Source organism: Heloderma suspectum, chromosome 2, assembly GCF_057233095.1.
Source record: "Heloderma suspectum isolate Gila_16-S chromosome 2, 16-S_ref, whole genome shotgun sequence".
In the NCBI taxonomy this organism is placed as follows: Eukaryota; Metazoa; Chordata; class Lepidosauria; order Squamata; family Helodermatidae; genus Heloderma; species Heloderma suspectum.
In genome coordinates this window covers 79,891,996-79,918,377 of record NC_139459.1, presented here as the reverse complement: position 1 = coordinate 79,918,377, position 26,382 = coordinate 79,891,996, and the positions used below count along the sequence as shown (strand labels likewise).

The 26,382-nt window shown below is 40.6% G+C and overlaps 1 protein-coding gene across 1 annotated transcript in view; it reads right to left on the bottom strand.

The window, feature by feature from the left end:
- Nucleotides 1-26,073, bottom strand: part of SNX2 (sorting nexin 2) — a 31,647-nt gene extending 5,574 nt beyond the window's left edge. Inside the window, exons 1-10 of the mRNA XM_084833949.1 lie at nucleotides 25,941-26,073; nucleotides 21,446-21,563; nucleotides 18,568-18,731; nucleotides 15,760-15,826; nucleotides 15,137-15,180; nucleotides 14,905-15,046; nucleotides 12,635-12,713; nucleotides 4,855-4,930; nucleotides 3,298-3,411; nucleotides 2,974-3,067 (exon numbers count right to left, since the gene is read on the bottom strand). Of these exons, the coding sequence (XP_084690075.1) occupies nucleotides 2,974-3,067; nucleotides 3,298-3,411; nucleotides 4,855-4,930; nucleotides 12,635-12,713; nucleotides 14,905-15,046; nucleotides 15,137-15,180; nucleotides 15,760-15,826; nucleotides 18,568-18,731; nucleotides 21,446-21,563; nucleotides 25,941-26,048 (1,006 nt within the window). The 5' untranslated portion in view covers nucleotides 26,049-26,073. The remainder of the gene's footprint in view (nucleotides 1-2,973; nucleotides 3,068-3,297; nucleotides 3,412-4,854; nucleotides 4,931-12,634; nucleotides 12,714-14,904; nucleotides 15,047-15,136; nucleotides 15,181-15,759; nucleotides 15,827-18,567; nucleotides 18,732-21,445; nucleotides 21,564-25,940) is intronic.
- Nucleotides 26,074-26,382: the final 309 nt, after the last annotated feature.

Sequence of the window (26,382 nt, the reverse complement as noted above, 5' to 3'; positions counted from 1 at the left end):
TGGCAGCTGTTCAATTCATACATATATCATCACTGTTATACATGGAATTAAGAGATTAATGTTACAAGGACAATGAGTATGTGATCATTACTTTCATTCACCCTTATATTCTTGAGGCATTTATTTATGTTATGCGTGGACAAGAACCCTTGGCTATGACTAGATATATGAAAGCCACTTAGTCTTATGTAAATGGACCAAAAATGATTAGAGGCTGCTGCTTTGATATGGGAGCTGGAATTCTCCTAATAGCTGATAAGTCATTAAAAAAAAAAGAATTGGATCTTTAAAAAATATGACTTAATATAACTGACTTTTGTAAACAGTAATTTAAAAAATTGAACAATGACCAGGTTTAAGAATCCAAAAAAATGTTTCCAAAATCCATACCTTTATTAGGCTAATTCAGTATTTTGTGACCTTTGCAATGTCCTAATAAAGAGTCGTATGGAGTTTTCTTTTGGCCACCATGGCTACCTTCACTTCTTCAGGTTTAAAATGAAATCTGACTAATACAAACCAACTTGTATTAGAGTCTTCATCTTTAAAGTCTAATTGTTAAACATTTCTCTATGCAAGACAACCAATGGGGAGGGGCATACCTGACTAAACACATGACCCATTGCATCATTTATATTGTAGTATATTAGGATTAGTTACATATGTAAAGACAGCATGAACATTTAGTGCACAATCCATCTAGTTATGCAGTTTTAAGTCCCCTGCTTCAAAAGGCCCATGGTTTACTCTAATAGAAATCCATTTAGTTGCAAATCAGTATGCTTACATTTTATAAACATACAACTTATTGTGCATCCTTCTTCAGGAACTATGAATCACACAATGGTAAAACTAGTTTAAGTCAGTCAATTATTCAAATTGAGTTTTTTGTTATTTAACAGGGCAATCCTACCTGCCACTGTGATGCTGGAGCCTCCAAGACATCCAAAGGCCCGCTGGTCTCAGCCCAGCATTGGCAGAAATTTCTCCCGATGCTGGAGGGCATGTCCAGGGGCTGGGAGGGATTGGATCCAACCCTCACACAGGCAGAAGCCCCCTCATACTACAGGACATCAGCTTGTGTGACAGAACTTATGAATTCCCTCTTCTCCCTTACAGTCCTTCCTTGCATGCCCTAAAACTGCTCCAGAGGATCCCCCAACCCTTCAGAGGAGATTTGGGGGTGCACAGAAGGTTGCGGGGGAGGAAATCAATTCCAACATTGGTTCTCCTCCGCTGGCTGAACATCATTGGATACAACCCAAAGCCTCGCCTGATCCATCCACATGACATCCCTGATTCATCCCTTTTTTCTTCTCCCTACATTTGGGCTCTGACAGGTACATAAGGAATGCAGATATTTCTCTGGAGGCTGGAAGGGGGTTCTGAGATAAGATCTCCTCCTCCAAGGGTGGACCTCTGTCTACCTTCAGAGGGGAAATCCAGATGATCCTATGGTCCCTGGGATTGTAGCCTAAATGGCTTCTAGAGTTTAATTTTATATTACTTGGTATTATATTATAATGCAGTTTTTTATGTTTGTATAAGCTGACATAAATTCTGGGGAGGCAGAATAATTTTTTTTAAGTAAACAGAGTATGGTCAGACATTTTGGAAGAAAACAGTGTCATGGTTTAGAACACAACTACAACTTCCATCAATCCTAGCCAGCAAAACCAATGGTGAAGGATGATGGGAGTTGTGATCCTCTAGATGTCTTGGCCTACAGGTTTCCCATCCCTGGTTAAGAGAATAAGAAACATATCCACACCAGGGTCTAATGTCATCTTTCCAGATAGCAAGAAACCAGATAGTCTGTAGTAGGAAAAGGAGACAGCTTTATAAGACTGCAGATGCATAGAATAATCCAGAAACAGATAGTAATTGCCTTAGACTCCTAACATGTCCAGCTCAGATTTTCCTCTAACCTTCATCTCTTCCACTGTTGTCCCTATGAATTGTATAACAGCCTAAAACCAATCTTATATACCACTAGTCATATGTTTCTTCATCTACTGTCTCAACCATTACAAGACTCTACAAATTCTGTTCAGAAGAACAGGTTGTGCTGATTTGAATCACAAGAACTTGTAGAAAGTTACATCTTATGCCTTCAAAATATATTAGTCCTTACGCAGGCAAGTATTTTATATATTTTTAGTAGTGGTTCCACTTCAGTGTTCAGAGCCGGTTTATAAAACTCATATTGCCAGATACTGGACAGGAGAAGTTAGGTGAACACTTTTCTAGGCACAATAATATGGCCAAACAAAATTAGTTGTATGTGTTCTGGTGCAAAATATACAAGGCTTCGTTGCAAGTGTGATTACCTATGTCCTGAGGAAATGACTGTATCCTGCATTTTGGAGTTATTTCTAAATTCATGAATTCTAAATTCATACACAAAGGTTGTGAACACCCAGCCCGGGGTAGGAGAAAACCTGGATGCCTACATTATTGATTCAATGCAAAGCAACAAATGCCAGGAAGCACCCTCTCCCCACTTTACACGCATCCCATTGATTCCAGTGGGAGACTTAACCTGCTTAGCTTCCTCCTATTTTAAAAACACTTTTGCTATAGGGTTACTGTTGCAAAAGCACAGTTAGTAAACTAAAATAAAGCATAATTAATATATTCACATTATAAGCATAATACTGCTGAAGAGTCCCATATATCAGGGGTTGGACTCAATGGCCTTGTACTACTATTCTATGATTCTATTGAATCACAGATTAAAGCTATTTGATATGAAATGTACACTGAAAAAACAGAAAGGGTTTCATAACTACTAAAAGTCTTGAAACAGAGCCTTTTGACTGAGAAATATTGTACACTGTGTGTGACTCAGTTTACAGCTAGCTTCCTGTGTTGAAAATATTTAAATAACCTTCCCTTAAAGGAAGGTTTGACAGACACCGAATTCACAAAGAGATCACTTTTTAAGCAGTAATACTGGATTCAAATATTTACCTTTTCTGTGACAGACCAAGGCTTCTACGCTACCATGAAGTTTCCGAAGTTGTTGATCAAGATTTTCAAATTGTTGTTGTTTTTCCTCAAACCACTGGCAAAAGGGGAAAATCAACCATTACAAATTATGTTACCATTGCAACTACATCCCCCATCTTAAGGAAACAAATTAACCAGGCACAAACATGGTGGTCAACTGATACAGTTGAGAATCCAGGCCAATAAGTAAATTAATATCCCATTTTCTACTCCTACAGTCTTAAAATGCAACTGTTGAGCCTCATTAATTCATCTCATTATTCAAGTCGAAAAATCAGCTCTTACTGCATCCGATTCATTCATCTTGATCGTCATTTTGTTGACAGCGTCGGCAGCCTTGTTTACCATCCTCAATATTCCTGCTCCACTCAGAGCCTGGGTGTTAACTGCTCTCGGCAGCTGGAATTGAATGACAAATAAGGGCAAACAAACTGGTTAAAAGGCTGGAGGTTTAACTGAGCACCAAAGGGACTGAAAAGGATGTAGTGTTTTCTTCCCCCTCATACATTTCAATATAGTGGAACCTAATTTCTTAAATTTACTACTTTTACATTCTCAGAGGAAAACTTAAAAAAATAGACTTTCAATTTGCTTTTCTTCTGCACCTTTACATTTAGATGGAACACAGAGACTATTTGTCAAAAGTTGTTACAATACAGCCAAGCGCCTTAACTGGCTACCTGTATACCAAGAGCAGAAGTGGCTTTTAAGGGTGATACTCTGTTAGTGTTTCCATATTACAGGTGCAGTGACACAAGAAAATATGTGTTAAAGATATTTCAGGCATATAAAACATACCCTGGTCTAACATACCTTGTTATGTTAGTTAAAGGTTTCATAAACGTTGGGAACTAGCTTCTGCAGTTGCTCATCCAAAAATACATGCATATTAGCCACAGCAATGTTTTACTAACAGTTACAGCCCACAGGTATGCGGAAGCAGATTTCACTGGATGGTTCACTTCTCCTCAGCCCCACCCATGCTAGAGGTGCCTGCAGGAACACAAACCCATGCCTGGCCCCCGTATTAATGCCTATGGATGCACCCTTGTAGAACCTTCCCCCAGAATCCAAGTGTTGAGAACGAGGGTTTACGTATGCCCTTTCTCTATCCTGCTGATCATCTGTTTTATGTGAATGGGGATGAGGTGGGGAAAAGGTCTGGAAAGCTACAAGCTATTTATGGAACAGGGCTACAGGAGTTAACATGGTCCCATCTGCAGGCAATTAATACTCCAGTTTTTAAATGGGTCAAATTACGTTTTGTTAGCCCTTAGACATTGTATCCCTATAGGATTCACTCAAATTATTATTTTAAACTAGTTACAGGATTCTTGTAGCTTTTTAACCTTACTACTAGTAAAGAAACTGGGATGTAAAACAATAGCAGCTATTGAAGTAGCTGCTATACATTCTTTGAGTTGGATAGGTTTTTAAAGTGAATTTTCCAGTTTCACATGAAAAGTGCCTGATTGACAGCACTGGTGACTTAAATCCTCTATCCATGGACCAATTACTACACAGCTGATCACAAATATTTATGTTGTTGCAGTACAAGGATCAAGTCTTTTTAGGAAGTTTCCACTCCAAAACTAGTCAGTTGTGCATGCTATTTTATGTAAATAGTTAAATCAAGTTACTTATGAGAAAACATGCTCTCACTTGTCTTGCACTAGATCAAGTGTCTGGGAAGTTATTTTCGTTAGCTTGAAATTATTCAAATCCATTGAGGGTACAACTGAAATCTATGCACAGAAGAACCAGCGTTCCACATATATGACAATGTTTATTTTGTGTAAAATATAACTGTAGGTTAAAAAAGAAAAAGGAGAATTTAAATACCTCAGAACTTTCCAAGAACTGCCTTAAATCAGGATCCTGTAACAAGGTTGGGTGTTTTACTGTTCGTTGTAGATACCTAGGATTTTAAAAATTAGGTAATATTTAGTGTTCCTGACAATACTGAAAAATGTTTGCCATCCACAGAATGTATATGTGGGCTGCAACAACTCATGGGCTGAGGGTAAGCTAGCAAGGGGGTGTCAGTCTACTCCATTCTCTCCAGGAGGCTCAATTCCATCTTCTGCTGTATGCCTGGGGACATACAACACAAGCTTCCTCCAGCCCAGCATGAGCAATTAAGGAGCAAGAGAAATTTGCCCCACCCCATCTGCAAATCTTTGTATGTTTCTGCTTGTTCTACCCATTAATGATACTCTTATTTCCAAGAATCCATTTGGATTATATCAATAACCACTCTTATATCCTTATATCAATAACCACTCTTCTTTCTATTATTAGATAAACCACACTTGAGCTTCTTAGCTGAGGAGGGGGGTGTTTACTAACCGTTTAATCTTAATGTGTCATTTAATTTTACTGTATTGCATGAAGTAGTGACAAATGCATACTCAATTCTGTGCTTTAATTATTGCGGGAAAGGCTGGGGTCCACCCCCACCCCCAATTATGAATGAAATCCACAGTGAAATTACCCTTCACTGTCTTGAATTTTAGATAAATCATGACCCGCCATGGCGGTCTTCTTAAAAAAAGTAACTAGAGGGATTACCAGACCCTGTACTGCCTCCTATCCATGATATGAGCACTGACTCACTTGCGCCACACCACTTTAAATTTTACATGTACCTAATAATAACTAAAAATCAGAGATCTACATTCTTAGCGCCATTCCATGCATGGATGGTTTTCTGTATCTTTATGTATCTATATGTCTAAAGGCTAAACTGATTAACTTTTACAAAGAAGAAACAGGCTCTTGTTATAGTCTTGAAAATCACAGTTTATAGTCAATTTATCATTCAGTGTTCATAAAATATGGCAGATTACTGGCAGCCCTCCAGCCATGAAAATATATCCTGCACTGGCCTCCTATTTTGAGTCAGTCACCACCCCTACATTATATCCTTTTTACCATGGGGCAATCAGAACTGCACACTATTTAAGATATAAAACTGTCATTAGTGCATTTATATTTAGTAATCTGTTTGGTTTTAATACTTTTCTTAGCAGCTTTGTATGCTGCATCTATTTGGAATGGTCCCCGTTTCAAGTAGGACACAGATGGTTGGATCCAGATTTAGTCATAAATAGAGTAGATCTAACCTAAGCCTGGATCCAACCCCGAAGAATATCTCATCCCTATAAAAAGCAAGGAGAAAATGTGTACATATGCCTCCCTTCCCTCCCTCTGAAAGCTACTTTTGATCACAGGGTAAAGGAGAGCATCTGTAAAAACATCCCACTTTGCACATTTAAGATGTAAGTGGTGTTGATTTTTTTCCTAAATATGCATCATTTTTCTTTACATTTATAAATTTATTGCTTTTTAGCCAATCAGGCCATCCGCATACAAAAACAAATAGAATTCTCTTATCAACCAGAAGGGGAACCAAAATAAAATAATTAACCAAAACAAATTAAAAACATTTTAAAATCCTAAAACAATATTTGCCAGCATGTTGTTACCATGTTTACAGATTTAGTTTTTGTTTTGTTTTTTTTAACAGTCAATGACTTTTGCCTCTCCAGGGCTTGACTGACAAACTTAGCAGTCCTATATGATGTAAAACGATCTATTCCAGCTAACAATAATCGAGTTATACTTGCGCCGGGAGTATCCTCAAGCGCAACTAATAGGGGCTCAAGGTATGGCTTCCTCAAATAGATATACAATGGGTATTCTGCTAGAAAGTGCATCATATCCTCTACCTTGGGGAAACCAGCTGGACAATCTGCACTCATGCCATGATGGGTCCTATAATGTACCTTCACCTTCATCAATTGGAGTGAGTTCAGTCAGCACCTAGTCATGAGCCATCTCAATTCATACGAGGTGATGGAAATCAAATACGGGGGAACCTTCCCCGGAGAGGTCATGATGCTTTTATAGATCATGTAAACCGACTTTCAGCAGCAACAGCCTTTGTTGTTTGGATATCAACATCTTGTAATCTCTTTGAGATCTCCTCCCTAGCTCTATCATAGCCCATCGCAAGCAAATATGATTGTGAAAAACCCAACTCAGAAATAGATGTGATTATCTTATCCACCCATGAGCCCCTTCCCATTGCTTCATATGCTAATATGACCAAGGGGGAGGCCAGTTGGAACACTATCTTTAACCAGAAGAAAATGACAGCTTTTCGGACAAGCATTCCCACTGAGTGACAGGCTGTTTCTAGTCGGACAATGGCCTTAGAAGTGGATCTAGGAACGCCGAGTACTCTGGATAGAAATTTATTCTGCACTAACTCCAATGAAACAATATTAACATGGATCCAGGCAGGTGCCCCATACAATATTTGGGGTAGTAATTTACCCTTGTATAGCTCTATTAAAGGGGCCACCATCTTACCACCTGGTCCTGCAGCAAAACGAAGAATTTATTTTTATTTTATTATTAAATTTATTAATCGCCCATCTGGCTGGTCACCCAGCCACTCTGGGCGATGTACAACACACAATAAAAACAGTTTAAAACAATAAAATTCTACAATAAAAACATTTTCTAAAATACCCTAACCCACCCCAAACGCCTGCCTGAACAACAGCGTTTTTAATGCACGACGGAAGCTCATTAAAGAGGGGGCATGACGGAGTTCCCTAGGGAGGGAGTTCCACAGAGTGGGGGCCACCACAGAAAAGGCCTCTGCCTCGTCCCCACCAGTCTAGCTGTCCTGACTGATGGGACAGAGAGAAGGCCATCCGAGGCTGATCTTGTTAAGCGGCCTGTCTGGTGCTGCTGGAGGTGCTCCTTAAGATAGGCTGGGCTGTAACCATATAGGGTTTTAAAGGTCAAAACCAACACCTTGAATTTGGCCCGGAAAAACAACTGGTAACCAGTGCAACTCCTTCAGCACTGGAGTGATGTGATCTCGCCGGTGGCTGCCTTTAATCAGGCGAGCCGCCGCGTTCTGTACCAGCTGCAGTTTCCGAACCGTCTTCAAAGGTAACCCCACGTAGAGCGCATTACAGTAGTCATTACTGTAATGGCATTACTAGTTGCATTAGTTGTCAGGGCTATTGCTTTCAAGTGCTCAGACCAAGAACCTGACCTTTGAAATGTCACTCCTAGGTATTTATATTTATTAACCTGGTCAAGCAGGTGGTTATCCAGCTGCCATCGGTATTTTTTCCTCCTTTTGCCAAAGACTAAGATTTTAGTTTTTTCATAGTTGACCTAAAGGGCTTCTCTCATACAATATGAGCTTAGGGCTCTTAAAAACCTACGCATCCCCACCTGGGTATATGACAGGAGAACAGCGTCATCTGCGTATAATAACACTGAAGTACTCCTGTCCTTTCAGAGAGGTGGGAAGAAGTCTGGGCTAGATAAGTAGGAAACTATATCATTAAGATATAGATTAAATAAAAGAGGTGCAAGCAAACATCCCTGATGCACTCCTTTGCTAATAATGGGGTCTGAAAGATCACCTGAAGACACTCTCACACGCAAGATAGAATTCTCATACAGCTCCTATATTCTCCTGAGCAATTTATGATCCACATTTAAAATTGTAAGCTTCTGCCAAAGGCGTGGTCTAGATATAGAATCAAAGGCTGCTCAAAGGTCTACAAATGCAGCAAAAAGTGAGTGATAAGGGGGAGATATATATTTCCCAGCCAAATATTTTAGTATAAAACAATGGTCTGCTGTAGATCTGCCACATCGGAAGCCTGCTTGTTCTTCAGCTAGGAGATTCTCCCCAAACACCCAGTTTTCCAGCTTATCTAAAAGATGTCTTGCATACAACTTACTTATAACATCCAGTAGGCTTATAGGGCGATACTTCTTAGGGTCTGACCGACTGCCTTTTTTATAAATAGGCACTACAATAGCCACTGCCCAATATTGGGGAAATTTCCCAGTTCTATCAATAAGTGTAAATAAGGTTGCTAACATTGGGATCCACCAATGAGGATAATCAATCAATCAATCTGGTGAAATGCCACTCCTTCTGGGGGCCTAGTTGATATGCATCAACTTCTACTTCATTTAGAATTCTACCTGCCATTTTGGTGCAATAGCCTTAAATCTGCTCTATTCTTGAGCAACTTGATTTCAAGTTTGGTGTTTCACCACTTTTTGGTAGACTAGAACGTGTGACTTAACCAGCATAAGGGATGCGACATCTGGCAGAACATTCCAACAGATGAAGTAGTTGATATAACCAGTTTACAGGACTGTAGGGTTAGATTATTCAGTATAATCCCCCAGTATTAATAGTTTTAACTGGAGCACTGGTGCCTTATTTTAGGATTAATGGTAAGTAAATGAGGCAGACCACAAAAATGACAAGAACCCAATTTCTACATTGTCTAAGCAAAGCAAATATACAAGACATGCTTAGTTTGCATGATTATTTACAATCTGGATCTAGGGTAGACTTGAAGTTTCCTTGTTTTGGCTGAGTGAGAATGAGAGGATTTCAAAATGGTGATGAAAAGATAGAAGTACAGAAAGCAAAGGGTCCACCTTTGATCAATGGGTAAACATTATAGTTCCTCAGGTAGTAGAATACATACGCAGAACGACTCCAAGCATTAGGTTATAGCTTGGGAAATGAGTGTAAGGTCCCAAAGTGCTGTGGCAAAAGTTCAAAAAGGAGGGAAGCCCCACCTCGCTGTGGCTGCACTCTTGGGGGAATAATCTCCTCTCAGCCTGACAGCTGTGGCAAAAGTAAAAAGCAGCCCTACAGGGATATCCAAATAATAATAGTAGGAAAGCTGCTCTCTCTTGCAAAGGGGGAGTAGTGTAGTGACATCAAATCTAATTATGTTTATTCTACAACAGGGCCAGGCAATATAAATATAGCTGGCTATATACTGAATATAGCAAAAATAGAATTTTGGGGAATTAATGTGACAGCAGATTTTTTAAAAAAGATTTAATAAAGAATAAGTTTAAGTATAGTTTGTTTGTTTTCTTTCAATAATATACCTTGGGATAAAAGTAATAACATGAGGTAACAGAGACATGTTACCCCCAAAAATGACAAGATGGTATATTACATGGGTAGTAAGATAAATAATTACCTATCCACCTGTTGTATCAGGAAAACAGGTGATTTCTATCAAATATGGTGAGAATAGGGCTGTTTGCACATAATGGTGGTATTCAGCATGAAATCTTGGGTTAATTAACCCATGAATTGTGGGAATGTATGCTACATGCAAACCCCTTCCAATTTTCAACAACGACCTACAAATGCCATATTTGTAGAATGTTACCATGCTGTCTGAACCTGGGCCTTTTGGATTGTTCATGGGTTAAACAACCCAAAGTACCCAGGTTCAGACATCATGGAACAACCTACGAACACTGCATTCGTAGATTGTTGTGTGAAACTGGAAGTGGCTCGCGCACATCACACATTCCTGCAATTCCTGAGTTAATTAACCCACAATTTGCTGCTGAATGTCACCATTGCATACAAACAAGGTCAATGTCACCAAGGAAAGAAGAATTGGGAATAAATTTATTAATGAAGATTTTGGGATATGAATTGCCACTTGATACAGTATTTTTTGGTTAGATTATATAAATGGTTTTATCAGGAATATAAAGAACTTTCTTCTTCTATAGCCACAGAAGCAAAAATCTTATATGCCAAAAATAGATATCATTAATCATACCTATAATGAGTGAATGGACAGGAAAAAATGTTGAAATTTATTCTTATGATTAAATTAATGCATTATGGAGAAGAAAGAGAGACAGAACAATTTTGTAGTAAGTTGGATTCCATTTAGTATTATAAAAAGAATGTAGTGTTTTGAAAAACACAGTGTAGTGTTTCTATGTGCTAAATCCAGTGATTACTTGATTTTAAAATTCTACTTTGTCTTCTTTTGTTTTCTGATGCAATATAGCTTAAATTATGTATGTTTGCTATTATATACATTTCATTAGAATTAATTCATTATATTATCAAGTTCTGGAAAGAACTGTATTAGATTATATACTGTTAAAAGCTAACTTTGTTATTACTATGTGATTCAGCAGTGGTGATATGCAAGGTATCCAGTATGTTTGTTTTCCTGCCTGAACATGGGGTACATTTGCAGCAAATGGGTTGCATTACTAGAAGGTAAGAGATTTGGAACAGCAAGTAGCCACGCTCCAATGTGTAAGAGAGGATGAAGAGTTCTTGGACAGAACACAGGAGGGGCTAAGAAAGACAACTGTGGGGGCCCACTTGGAAAGATGAGAAGGATGAATGAGAGGAGAAGCAACCCTCATGGGTGACAGTGATGCTCAGTATGAAGAGGTTCACCACCCGAACTAAGAAACCACTCTGAGGCTCTTGCAGGAGACAGTGACTCTGAGCCTTCAGGGGAAGATCTACAGCAGACCTCTATGTAATACAGACCTCTACAGCAGACCTCTATGTAATGTAAGACCTCTATATGACTATGTAATACTTGAGTCCCTGATTTTAAGGAAAACTAATGCTTAAAAGTGATTTTAAGGAGTGTAGTCAAATGTGCACCTTAGATTTCAGGAAAACTAATTTTAATAAACTCAGTGCAATGACAAGTAGGATTCTATGGCAGGAAAACTTACAGGAAGAAGAGTTAAAGAGGGATGGGAGTCCCTAAAAAAGGAGATGCTAAAGGTGCTTTCAGAAACAATCCCAATGAGGAAAAAAAATTAGAAGACTAGAGAAGGAGCTATTGTTGCAACAGAAACAGATTAGTGATGATCTGAAAATAAAAAAGACACATATCAGAGGGACAGAGGGAAGGAGGGACAGGCCACTAAGAAAGTGTACAGGCAGATAGCATGGAATTGCACAGATGGTGTCAGAGATGGTTAACCAGAGATGGTTAAAGCTCAGAACGAGCAGCAGTTGGCGAGGAATGTGAAGAACAAAAAGTGATTCTTCAAATATATTAAAAGTAAAAGGAGCACAACAGTCATGGTAGACCAGCGGCTCAGCAAAGATAGAAAAACATTTGCAGGTGACATAGAGGATCTGTGTCCCATCTAGCATATGTGACAAATAGGCTGAAGGGGTAGAAGTGCAGCTTGGAGTGACAGAGAGATGGTCAGGGAATATCTAAGTACCTTAACTAAGTTCACATCCCCAGGTTCAGATGAACGGTATCCTAGGGTGTTGAAGAAGTTAGCGGATGGACTGTCAGGTCCTCTATCTATTATCTTTGAGAAATCCTGGGGAATGGGTGAAGTACCGGAGGGGGGCAAATGTAGTCCCTATCTTAAAAAAAAAAAAAAAGGCAAGAAGGAAGATCTGGCAAGTTATAGTCTAGTCAGTCTGACATCAATATCTGGGAAGATTCTAGAGCAGATGATAAAGCACTCAATCTGTAGGCACTGTGGAAGATAAGGGGAGCTGCCAGGGGAGGGGAATCTCCTCTGCTGACAGATGCTGTTCAATGGATGGATGGCCAGATTTGTTATATGTACAGTTTAGTTTTGCAAAGTGATCTATGAAATACCAAGTTTGGTAGCTTTTATTTATGACTGTTTCTGTTATGCAATTTGGCCTTTGGAAGTTAGATACTCCTAAGCTGAAAATCATATAGAACTATATAATACTCTAGTATATGTTCATTTAATAATGATAAATGATTACCTTTCTAGTGCTGCTCTTCTTTTCTCTACAAATTCTGTAGATGATGAATCTTCCTTGCCTACTTTTACCTTGGTCATACCTTTGAAGACAGTGACATTATATTGATTTTATAATTTGATGTTAATTAACGTAACTTTGTCACGATCACCTCAAAACATACATAATGTACCATTAAAGTTACAGAAAGATATTTTAATAATTGCTGTTAGGCATCACACTTTACCCACTAGCGAAACCCAGTCTGACATTTACCATTTTTAGTCCTTTGTGAATAATTTGGAGGGATTAGGAGTGGGCATTTAGGCACTCATTTCATTTTGTCATCTAAACTTCAAGGTTTGAAAGATGCAACAAATAAGGAATGCCTGCCTTTCACTCTTCAGAATCCTGGCTGTTAGTTTTGCAGTTTACAGGAGAGTTTGGGAGCATCTACAAGGAAGACAGTTACCCCTGCCCTTCTCGGCTCACATACAGATCTCAGGGAAAAAAGTGTCACTCTTATATGGTACCGATGATCAAAGAGACACTGCGCAGAGGTAAAGTAGCAATAGCACTTGCACACAGCTGGGTGAGCAGCAGCAAGGTGTAGTCTTGACCAAGAGGCTTCCTGAAGCCCTGGCAGCCTTAGCCTAGATTAATTCAGTTTCTGGCATTTTACAGGATTTAGGACTCCAGAATGTTACTAATATTGAGGCTTCTACTATCAACATTTCATGTTCTAGAATTTACTAAGGGTTCAATCCTATAGAGACAGATGGGCACCTCCAACCTCCCCTGAAGTCAGAAGCGATAGCCTATGTAATGCAGGGCCGAAGCAGAATAGAGGAGAGGATTTCCTCTGCACTGCAGCCACACTGCACATGCACATTTTCACATGTCTAAGTGTGGCTTCGGGGAGGGGGCAGGAATGGGGCTGGAGACCACATAGGAAAAGCTGTCTAAAACAGATTCCGTGGTTTTCTCTCATCCCTGCCCCCATCCCTGCCCCATTTTCACCCCTCTCTACTCCATGTTATGAGCAGAGGCAGCGGTGAGGTTCTCTCCGCCTCAGCTACAAGGGGGTGAGGGAGTGGCAGGGAGCACAGTTTCCCAGCTACGAGCTCATAGCACTGTCTATGAGGTTGTAACTGGGTAACTGAAAAATTCTCTCTCCCAGACGCTGTCTAGGGGACATAGGATTGCTCTATCCATAGGCATACCAATGCTAGATCTTCTATTATTAAATATATGCAGTTTTATACTTCTTGAACAGCCTAGCTTACAGACTTCATTGGGACACCAGCAACTCTTAGGATCACTTTTAGATTAAGCTTTATAATAGGAAAGGGATCCTTTCCAAGATTTTAAATGTAGTGAACAGTATTTTGTTAAGTCAGGGAAAAGCCTAGAGGCATTCATACCATCACCAAAAGGTGTGTTTACTTTGCAGACAAGTGGAATTTGCAACAAAATGCTGCAGTATATCCTAATCCCCTTAGCAGGAGACCTCCTGTTCAGGGTACCAGCCATGCCTTCCCCTGGGATAAAGTGTCTTAACTCAAGCAAGCCAATTCACTCTCTCTCCCTCATTTCTCTTTTCCAGCTAACACATAACATTCCTGGTGAGTACTGCGCATGCACAATCATTGGGCTGCATTACCTTTTTTAATATACATATTCTTAAAGATTGTCAATTTATGCAAATATTGGGGTTCCCCCAAGCATTTCTCACAGGCCCCGCTTCGGCACCATTTTTGTCAGCATGGAGGCACCAAGTTCACTATCAGATGGACTGATACCCTTGAACAAGATTAAATGGCAGAGGCTTTTCTGGGACAGTAGGCCCACAATTCATCTACACAAAAATGGACCGGTTAAGTTTTCTCCAAGCACAAATAACTAATCAAATTGTAATACTCTATGGGCATAAAGGGAAAATATAATTCCTGAGACGTTCAAATAGAATAACCAATAGAAGGATTGTGAACATTCTTCCAACAGTAAAGATTTATCATGAAGATCAGAACACAAGTGCACCAAGATTGAGGTGTCTAAATAGAAAATAGAAGAGACTGTTTAACTGTCAAGTCAACTGTACTTGTGTACAAAGAGAATTTCCTGAATTCAACTTCACCTTAAACTATTTTCACAGTTTCTTCTTCTGTTTCCCCATCTTTGATGTAACACACTTAATGAGTAGATTAAAAATAGGTCTGGCACATTCTAAACATTTAGAGCAACATTTTAATATTAAAAGAGAACTGCATTTTTTTGTCCAAAGCTGCACTTACCTACAATACTTTTTTCTGGAGCTGGAGGCACAATGTACCCAACATGCAGATATTTTGATGCTAATTTGCCGTGCAAGCCAAGAAAATCACTGAATCTTCTTTTAACAGAGAATTCATTTTTGTGAAACATTGACAGAGAAGTCTAAAAATACACAAAGAGGTCATTTTAAACTATTCAGCATTTATCTGGCATAACAGCAAACATTCTGCATTCTTCTATGATTACACTTACCTTTGTTGTTACTCTGTATGCCATGTAAGCATTCATGCCGTCACCTGTAGAAACAGACACATGTCAGTTCTTCAAGATCGTTTAGGGTACTTCGGTATTCATATAATAAGCATTTTAACACATTTAGGGTGCAATCCTATGGCTGCTAGTCAGTGGCTAGATGGCCATAAGATAGGTTGTTTCCCGGGAACTGACCTCGGAGCTCCGAGGTTGGTTCCCTGAGAACTGACCGCCTCTCCCTCCCGTGCTGCCTCGTAGGCAGCGTGGAACAGCTCTGCGCTCAGAAGAGGAGTGCGGAGCAGCGAAAATGGGGTGTTCCTGGGGACATGCCGAAGTGCTGTTCCGACACTTCCTAGACATTGTCCAGCGTCCGCCCCAACTTCCCGCAGCTAGACAGCCAAAATCTGCTGTCTAGCCTCAAATGCAGGGTGGCTGAAACGCAGAGGCAATGATCCCCTCCGCACGTCTCCTGCCCTGCATTGGATAGGTGGTTGCCTCTGAGTTCAGAGGTGGCTGCCTATCCCGATAGGATTGCGCCCTTACTGTAGTATTAAGATGGCTATATAAAAAGAGGTTCCATAAAACCTGATTTAGTATTTCTAAGATTTTGTTTTCACACTCACCAACTTTCTCTGGATCTGACACATTAATTTCAATATCAAACAGGTCCCCATTTGCTTCTTCTTCAATCTAGAAAGAACATGTAATATAATTAGCAAGTTATTATAAAAATATTATTAAATTTATGTGTCGCTTCCCAACACAAAAAGCAGTCTCGAAGAGACTTATACACACAAAACAGAAATCTATGATTAAAATAGCTGCAAGAAAAAGAAAAACCCAGTGTCAATATAAACCATAATCAGCATAATACAAACAAATACCATAAAACATAATATAAAAACAACACAACATGAAAAGTGTTCCCCTACAAATACACAAAATCTCCCTCCACTCATAGCTTAGAATGAACATCATAAAAGCAACCCACAACAATTGGGCTACGTGCCTGTGAAAATAAGCACCTCTTTGCCTGGCACCAAAAAGATGACCATGTCAGTGCCAGACAAGCTTCCTTTGGGGAAAGTGTTCCATAAACATGGGGCTATCACAGAAAAGGACAGTTCCTGTACTGACACCCTCCAACCTTCTCTCAGAGGAGACACACAGAGAAAGGCTTCTGGAGGGCTTCTACCTGGTCCTCATGGACCAGGTAGTTCCACAGAGGGAGAGGGGGCCCTTGAGGTATAGGAATCCTGAGCCATGCAGGGCTTTATACATTAAAACCAGCACTTTCAGGGAATATTAAAGTGATGTCTACACATTTTGTAATTGGATGGTTATCAGGATGGGCTGCAGCAGCCCAATCATAGCTAGCTAGAATCCCAGTAAGAAAGCATCATGACAATGAAGTCTGTAGAATATGAAGCATATCACATGTTATTTCTACACGAAGTCAGGAGATTTGAAACTGCATCTGAACACAGATCCAACTATTTCTCAACCACAATGGAAGGTTTTCATATGAAAGTAAGTTACAACCATCAGGCCTACTCACTGCTAAAACAATTCCTTCTAGAGATTTTTATATGAATCACTGCAGCAGTCACATAGAGACCTGGGTCCCAATACGCCATTATGATGAGAAGCCAATCAAGAAGTGTTGCTTCAGGAACTACTTTCCTGCTCCAATCACCACACAGTTCAGCTACATAAAGCAGACTCATGCTGCAAAACAGTCTCATAATGGTGAGGAGGATACTCCCCTTGGATGAGGCTAGGTCAGGGGTTTCCAACCTTTTTGGGCCCATGGGCACATCTGGCATTGTAAAAAAGTGCACTACCACAAATTAACTGCTGTAGGGGGGTGGAGGGCCAATCACAAAAGTGTTTGTGTATGCATGAATGTGCACACTGCTACTCACTGCGGCTTCTCTATCGCTTTCTAGATCTTTTTTCTCTCTCTCTCTCTCTCCCCCCCCCTTTTCTTACCTTCCTTCTGTCTCTCAGGTTCTTCTCTTTCTCTCCACCCTCTCCCCGTCTTCTCTCTCTCAGGCTCCTTTTTCTTTCCTTCCTTCTGGTTCCTCTTTCTTTTTCTATTTGGCTTCTCTCTATTCTTTCTCCCCGCCCCCTTTCTTTATTTCTTTCCTTCCCTCCCTCTGGCTGTTCTTTCCTTTCTTTTCTCTCTTTGGCCCTTTCCCCCACCTGTCTTTCTGCCATCCCTTCCAGCAATTTTTCAGCAAGGAGGACTTCCCCCCCATGAAAGTGAGTAGAAGAATTGCTCCATTCACATGCAGAGGGGGAAAATAGCTTGGCAGGTGTGTCATCTTGGCCTTGCGGATACCACAGTGCTCGTGAGCGCCATGTACGAGATCCTTGGAATAGCTCATTAAATTGAAAACTGAAGTTATTCTATCCAAGCTGTTTGAAAAGAACTGCAGTAATACTTTAGCCCTGAAATATTTATATTGAACCAACTACATAATGAAATGGGAGAACAAAAGTAGGGCAGCAATCAGGGAAGAGTGTCAGTTCATGTTTTGGGAAGAAAAGCAGCTACATCATAGTTGCAGGATATACAAGGGGAATGAGAATAAGTTGGAAGGGATTTCATCGCTGTGGTGGAGAGTCAAACTCTGATCAGTTCAGGCAGAGTTGTTTGCAGTTTTTGGAATATTCTTTTGCTGGAGCAAAATTCTACTCACACAGAAGCCTGGTTCAGATGTACATATCTTGACTTAAGCTGAAATCTTCAGACCACCCCTTCCCTTCTTGGAATGCTACAATTAAGTCCAAGTAACTAAAGATTCCTGTTTCATCTGAATTGGGAAATTACGGTTACCAGGTTCCTGGTAACAGTAGTTTTCCAGTTCAGATGTAAGGGCACACTTTGGTTGCTTGAAGGCTTTCAGTACACTAAGAAGGGAGAAGAGAAAGTACAGCAAAGGGTGGAGCATACAGGCACAAGGCTCATGTTTATTAAGTCAAAATATGTACATCTGAACCAGGCCAGCATGTTTTAAGTGCCGAGTTATAAGATAATCACTTTGACAGTTTCTGAAGTTTGTTTAACTGGCAAAAACTATTAGTTTATTTTATCCAACTCTTCAGCTGAAAAGGCTCCCAGAGCAGATTACATATGATCAATAAAAAGAAGTACATGTGACAGAAGTTACCAATATCAGTTAGTTTCCATTGTGCAAGTTGTGAACAGAGTCCCATCATGGATATGCTTAATTTGCCAGAAGGAGAAAATAGCTGTTTCCAAAGCAACAGAAAGCTAATTACATTTTCTGCATCATCCCCAGAGCATTTCTTTTATTGTACACCTAGAGTATACTTAATCCATAACTGTATATTTTCACCTTATCTAAAGTTTATAAGATATTATCATAGCTTTATAAAATGTGCCTCATTAAATTATTCAATACCTCTTCCCTGGATCTATCAAAATCCACAGGGGCCACTACAATTTTTGACTCCATTCTGGGTGCTATTAATGTAGTTGGTGTAACAGGAGTGACAGCTGGAGTTGATTCTGAAGAGAGTATTGGTTCTCTTTCTGGGCTATCCAAAGAAACTTCCTCTGTGGCTTCTGAATAAAAAAAACATGAGAAGTAGTCATGCAAATTATACGAACACTCCTCAGAGATTTTTGCTACTATTGTGGACAATGACAGACACTTGAATGTTCTTCTGTTCATTGCTTGTATCTCTTTCATACACACTATATAACATCTGTCTTCAATGTACTATTGTGTAGAATCTAGAATTCAGATCAAGTCAGATTCTGATAACATCTAACATGATTTTTTTTCATTAGTTAAAGAAAAGGTTACAATTTCAGAGGGGTAGCCATGTTAGTCTGTGGCAACAAAAACAAAGTCTTGTGGCACCTTAAACACTAACAAAAATATTATGGCATAAGCTTTCATTTACTATCCACCAGTGCTAAATTCTGATCAATTACAAAAGTAATATGGATATCACTAATATCAAGGAAGTTGTTAACAGAACATGAAACATTAGCTTAATGAGGGAATGTCAAAGCCACATAGGATTTAAAGTGGATATATACTACATATTGCTAGAAGCAGTGCATTACCAAGTATCTTGTAAACCTAATATAAGGGAGCAATCCTGTCAAGATCGACGGTCGCCTCCGACCCCAGGGGTGACCGCCTATCCAGTGCAGGGTGGGAGGAGTGGTGAGGAGTGGATCTCCTCCTTGCTCCCCCAGCCCTGCTTTCACAGCTAGACAGCTGATTTCGGCTGTCTAGCCACAGGATCTCAGAGCGTGGGAAGCAGCAGCCGGATGACACACAGGATGTGTCATACTGGATTTCTGACTTCCTCGCCCTTCCCTGGGAACACCCCGATCCACGCTGCCTACGAGGTGGTGGGGGTCAGTTTTCCAGGAACTGACCTCGGAGTGTGGGCTCCAAGGTCGGTTCCTGGGGACCGACCTAACCAATGGCTGTCTAGCCGCTGAGTAGCAGCCATAGGATTGCGCCCTAAGTTATATTTAACAGTTTACTTTCTCCCATTATGAACAGCACTGTGCTGTTAGGTTGTTTTCCATTCTAATCTTGTTTAAGTCCTGAAATTACCTTAAGTAACTGAAAGTGGAAGTTGGTATAGAAAATGTAAAAAACAAATTGTAAAGCAAGTGGACATTTAACAGGCTGACTGCTTTCATATAATTGTTCCCTCTTGCAACACAATTCCAATTGTTACTCAGAATTCATGAGTTACTTCAGTTCTTTGGCCTTCTGGTATACCTGAATTACCAATTCTGTACCATGTAGAACTACTGGACTTATAATTCAGTGAAAAACTGCCATCTTCCAAAAAAAGCTTCCTAACACACTAAAATTTCAGCAACTTAGTATAGTACAGTGATCAAATAAGGAGGGCTGGAAAAAACCTACCTGAAACTCTTAAACGCAAGCACCAACTTTTTCTGCATCTAAATAACTGGCTTTTCCCACATCCTAAACAAGTTTGTTTTTGAAATAATTGTTTAGTCTGTCAGTAAAGACTTATTTAGATGTAACAAGTGTTCACTGTGAATCCATTATGTCAGGGTTGTAATTCACTTTGCCAGGAATGAGTGACAAACTCCCACAGCAAGCAACTGAATAACAATCTATCCAAGTTGTATGTGTAGCTGCCAAACAGCATTCACAATACATTGTTTGTAGCCCCAAATATCTTCTGCCTTAACAGCAACTGACCTTAAGGCAGAAGTAAATCCAGAGAGGCAGCCACACAGCAGAACATTTGGTCCTGGCAGAGTTGCTAGAGCACTCTTAGGCATTTGGCTATATTTCCCCCCTCTATCAGTCTAATTCACAGAATGGAGACTAGAGCATAGGAGTGAAGCGGCAAGACTGGTCTCACTTTATGCCTTTTGGCTTTAAGGGGGGCTAAAGGAATGTCATTCAATTGGGCAACCATTCCCTGAAATATCATTCGCAAAATTGCTTTTGTGCTGTACACATCTACAAATGAAGCCAATATCCTTCATGTTAAATCACTTTAATTAGTGTTTAGTTTCAGTTAATCCTGTTTTACATCATAGAACAGGTCCAGAGACTTCAGATTAAAGTATAAAGTATACAAAAGCATAAATGATTTTTTCCAGTTCAGACATTAAAAAACCATAGTTTGCCATTACAAAATAATCTGCATGAACATTGGGTTCAAGCACTTCCCACACCTCTCCTTCGCTCACAAGAGGAGATCAAAAGCTTAGGCTTCCACTTTTGAACTTATGTCTGATCTCAAGGAATTGCAATTAAACAAGGATCAAACCAAGGTTTCCCCAAGTCTGGACATTAACCACATTAACTGTGGTTAGTTCAAGAGTGGAAGGAGAAATTTTCAGTCTCCACCTTGGAAACAGATTACTGAGGCAATGCATATGCATAAGCCTGAGGCTCATGCAAGCTCTTTCTTGTAATAACAAACCATAATTTTTTGTTGTGTCTTAGCTGGGCCTACATAAGTTTATATTTAACACTGAGGAGAAGAGTTATACAACTTTGATGTGTTTGTTGTTGTTCATAACGCTATAGTATCTCTCAAGATCAATTTGATTTTACGCATTACAATACTATCCTTTCCTTGAAGACAACATTCTCAAGCCCATGTCTTATTTTAAGCCCATTAAAAAAATATTCAACAATCTCTCTTTTCCTATGACAAAGCTGCAACTCTCAGTTCTCTAGAAATTGTACATTGTAACAAGCATCTACATCGAAATAGTTCCAGTAAAAGCTATCTGAAAAGGGGGAAGAAAGTTACCAGCAAAAAGGTCTTCCCTGTCATCATCTAGTATGATTTCTGCAGGCTTCGGACCATTAGAATGTGTACTGATGTCTTCTGCAGGAAGACTAGCTGGTTCTGGAGAGGAAGGGCTTGACTGTTGAAAAGAGCAAATAGTTGGGAAGCAGTTGGGAATCATTACTTAAATTTATTGTGATTATTTCAAAACATTATCATTTGCAAGCACAAAACATGAAAAACAGCATATATAAGCAGCCATGTCAGCAATTTCCATTTCCTAGCAGTTATAGGATAACAACATACTAAGGAAACATTAATCATCAACCTTTGTTTGGGGGTGAGCAACTGTTTTCACTTCATGATATCCCGATATTCTTCATTCATGTGTACCCAGTTAAATAAGAGACTAGAACTTACTTTAACATTCATTTATAGAAACATTTAGTAAATTTAAATTGAATTCAAACGTTACTGAAATTATAATTATTTTTAAAGTTCCCATAGTGCAAGAATGCCCTGGTTACTGAGTGGCAAGATGCCCTAACTTTGGAATACACATAGACTAGCATCAAAGCTTTTAAAGGATATAATCTTATGCAGATTATATAAGTGCCATTGAACAAAGTGGAAGTTCTGAGTACATCTTCACAGATTTGGTTGTACATTGTTACACTACTACCAATTACAAAATTGAAGACTTGTGGGTCTCCAATCTTCCAACACAAAGTTTGACACTGCGACTGATCTGAGGTTTGTGTCACTGATGCATTTCACAAAGACAAACCTCCCGAAATATACCAAAGAAGTAGTAAACTCCACTGACCTCAGTGGAATATGTTTAGGGATTGGGTTGCCAATAAGTGAACCCTTATGGGCTGTTCACCTAATTGTTTCTCTACAGCAGCTGGTTCATTTACAGATGCCACTAGGCTATCTTAAGGATAGCTTGACTACTTTGTGTTCTAACATTTTAAGCTGAATGAATTTTATGAACATAATAAAAATCCTGCTGGATCAGACCAAAGGCCCATTTAGTCCAGCCTGCTCTTTTCAATAATGGCCTACTAGATGCCCAGGAAGCCCACAATAAACAGGTCACAACAGCCTGCCAGCAACTGGCTCTGACTGGAGGTTCCATTTAGCTATCATTTATACATTCACATTTCTTTTCACACACCCACAAACATCAAGGCAGCTAATCAAAATAATATACACTACAAATAGGTCAAGAGAGGCCAGTGGAAGGATTTTTATTCACTCTCATGTGGAGTGGCTAGTTGCTGTTGGAGCCTAAGAGGGATCCTAAGATGCCAGGCAGGCTGGTAGAAATAACACAAATTCATCGAGGTCTATCAATGGCTAATCCCCTTTTGGAGCCATAGAAACAAGTGATCATGATCTTGCTATCTGTACTGTCTAACATATTCTTGTCTGTCCTGAATCTACCGCCCATCAGTTTTATTGGGTTAACTCCATGTTTTACTACTGGGAAGGAAGGAAGGAAACAATCTCTGTATTAACAGTTTGAAGGAGGTGACATTCTTACCTCAGACTTCAAGAAACCCAGCACACTGAATGGACAATACAGAGCCCACACATCAGACACTCTCTACTGAGTGAAGCAGCATGCTCTTTTACCTAGTGAACAGAGGACATTTTGCACACATGGCAAGGTAAAGAGTGTCCCCATTCCTCAACTCCATTTAAGAACACTAGCCAGTTGCACAAGCAAGTGAGCCTCATTGCAATCCCATAAGCAGCAGCCTCTAGAGCACCCAGATGTTGGCAAATATAACCAGGAAAGGAATTGTATATACAGGGAAGGGTGCATGTGCAAGCAGCCTTCTTTTCTATTCTGATAACACGAAGGCAAAAGATGAGTTAAGATGGTTATAGTTTATTCAGGAAAGCCAAAATGTCTGTTAGTTATTTATATGAAAGACCTGCCACATTACATACGACAAAAGGAACCAAGTCATGAAAACCATACATCAGATAGCTTCCCTGGGTTGGCTACTGTTAGTCCGAATTACATGGGAGGCTCTTCATATAAGCAGCTAAATATGCATTTGGGTAGCCATGCAATTCAGTCCCCTGGAGGAAATCACACCATCAGGATAATAAATGAACTGTCCCTATTAGAGACTTCTGGTAGAAAAAGTTTGGATGCCACTCAGTCATTGGAGTAGGCAAGTGTCTGCACACTGTTGATGGAGAAACTAGTTAGGAAATAAGGCACTCAGTGCAATTCTAGGGTGCCTCTGCATATGAAAAAAACCATCTACAATATCCCATGTTACTTCAAACCATGACTTTTAAACAGCAATGTGTGAACAGTGCAGAATACAGCCACTCCTGATGAAGTCCCTACAGAAATACCAGGGTCCTGCTCCATCTTAGTACGGTCGCTATTTTTTTTGAAATGTAAACTACTATTACCATTTATATAATCCTGTAGCTATTTAAACACTTCACCTCCATTACCTCATTAATCCTTTACCAAAGCCCAGTAAAGCAGGTCCACAAATCAGACCACTGCACAGCACTGTTTACTCTAACAGGCAGCAGGTCTCCAAGACCTAAAAATGTGAGGCTGAGAGATGGTGGCAGTGAGTTCATGGCATAACTAAGATTTGAACTGGGAGACCCATGCTCATCTCTCATGCTCTGAATCACTGTGCTCACTAGCCAGTGACCTATCTTACCAGCTAAAGCTTCACTTCTCCCACCAACAATAATTTAGGGCACAATTTAGTTACAAAATCAAAAGACTGCCAGATATTGAATCTTCTATATATCAGTGTTACTTTAACCTTAATGGCCTCCAAGTCAGAACCTTTTATAAGCACTGAGAATGCATTGATTTTATTCCATTGTAGAGATAAACATTAGTCACAATTTCTGCTGTTGTTCCACCCTCAATTTGTAGCTTTGTTCCAATAAAAAACTACTTTGGTTTCATACAGTACAAGAGTAGGTTCTGAAGTCTAAACTTCCATGCATGAGGGAATGTGAACATCTGGATAATTAGCTCTAACACACACTATCAAAAAGGTTTCTAGTTTAGCTTCTATTTAGGTTAATGTTTATGGTATTGTTATCTTTTTAACTGTATTGTGGGAATCCTTGAGCAATTGATGGGGTGGGGAAAACAGTTCAAATAAATAAATAAATATTTCTTGAAGACTACTTCATTTCATACTCAAAAACTTCAGCAGCTCTCTACAGGCAGTCTATCTGTTGTTCACAAAGACATAGTACATCATCACTGACACATTACGATAAACTGAACACCCTGGCCTCCTTAGTTGAAAGTTCAGGGGCAGGAAGCATCCTCCAAGGAAACAGCAGTGCTTCATTTTTGTGACAGATGGCTCCCTGTACAATACTTTTCACCCATCACACACTGCAAACAGGGCCAGGGCAATCAACAGGGATGGGAAGGCCACCACTTGAATGGTTAACAAATTAAAGCAAGCACTTTGTTTTACAAGTGTTTTACATACATTAGAGTACTGCATTGTACCTACGAAGATTTGCAGAAAGGTTTCAGCCAACTCTCAAGAAGTATTGACTACATATTTCATAAACTAGTTACCAAAATAAATGCATTTTTTTTAAAGACAGGTGTAAACAGCACAGATTTACACTGAAGGTGCAAGATAAGTGATGCAAATAAACAAACAAGTCCACAGACTGACAAGTGTGTACTGTACCCTACCTGCCCTCAGGTTGCAGCAGAATCCTATGCATAACTACTGAGACGTAAGTTCCATTAAGTTCCATGGGACTCATGCCAAGCCATAACCTAAGGCCTCAAAAAACCTCCCTAAGATACTGTATTGCTAAATTACGAGCCAGTGAAAAATAAAGTTTATGGGAAAAAGAATTAAGGAAATACTGAGAGTGTGTCTTGGGGAAGAGACACGCTTGAGTGGCTATTGGAGGTTAACAAAAGATTCGTATTAACACAGGACTTGCAGAGAATGCTTGCCCCCAAACAGCTGACGTGTACAGACTTCACTTGGCAAAAAACCAGGAAGCATCCACTAAGTGAAATACAAAAACATAAGGTGCAGTGGAGGCGGAAATCGCCCGGCCCAGTGGGGCCGCGATGAAGTCCCCTGGCGCTTTAGGGTAGGGGGCAAGGAGCGACAGAGAGGGGGCGGGTTGGTGGAGCTGTCACGCTCAGAGGAAGCTGGGGAGGGTTATTTCACCAGGGCGCTGGGCTGAAGCCGAGTGGAGCGGAGTGGCGAGGCGAGGCGGGAGGAAAGGACCTATGCGAAGAGGACGGAGGTGCAACCCCGCAGGAGGAGCGCGTGTGCGCGCAAAGGGGACGGGCAAGGCGCGAGGAAGAAGGGGGAATGGAGAGAACAGACCACGGACCGGAGAGTGACAGCAATGCCGACCCTAGCTGGTCTGCCAGGCGAGGAGGGAGCGACAGGAGCGGCGCCGGTGACAGAGAGCGAGGAAAGGGAGGAAGGTGGGGAAACGGCTACCGGCGCTTCCTGACCTCCAGGGTAGAGACGGTGCTGGTGAAAAGGTCCTCTCCGTCTTCCAGCTCCTCGAAGTCGGTCTGCCTGCCGTCCCCGAGAGGAGGGGGCTCCCTTTCCGCCGCCATCTTTTCCCCCCCTCTTCTCCGAGGCGCGAGATTTCCGGCAGCTGCTGCCAGTCAGGTGACTTGTTCTCGGCCCCGCCCCCTTTTCTCTCACGTGACGGCGACTGTAGCCTTGCCTGCGAGACCCTCCTCCTCCACGAGGCCGGGTGGGCGGAGCCGAAGGGGGGTTCTGGACAGGCGGGTGGAGGGAGCGGCGCTGGGATTGGTCGTTCCGAGAGCGAAGGGAAGCGAGCCGACGGAGGAAGCCCTTTTCCTTCCCCTTTTCCCTGAAATCAACAGGAAAGGAAGCGCCCTGGGGCTCGGTGCCGTCCTGTTGATTTCAGATTCCGCGGAGGGA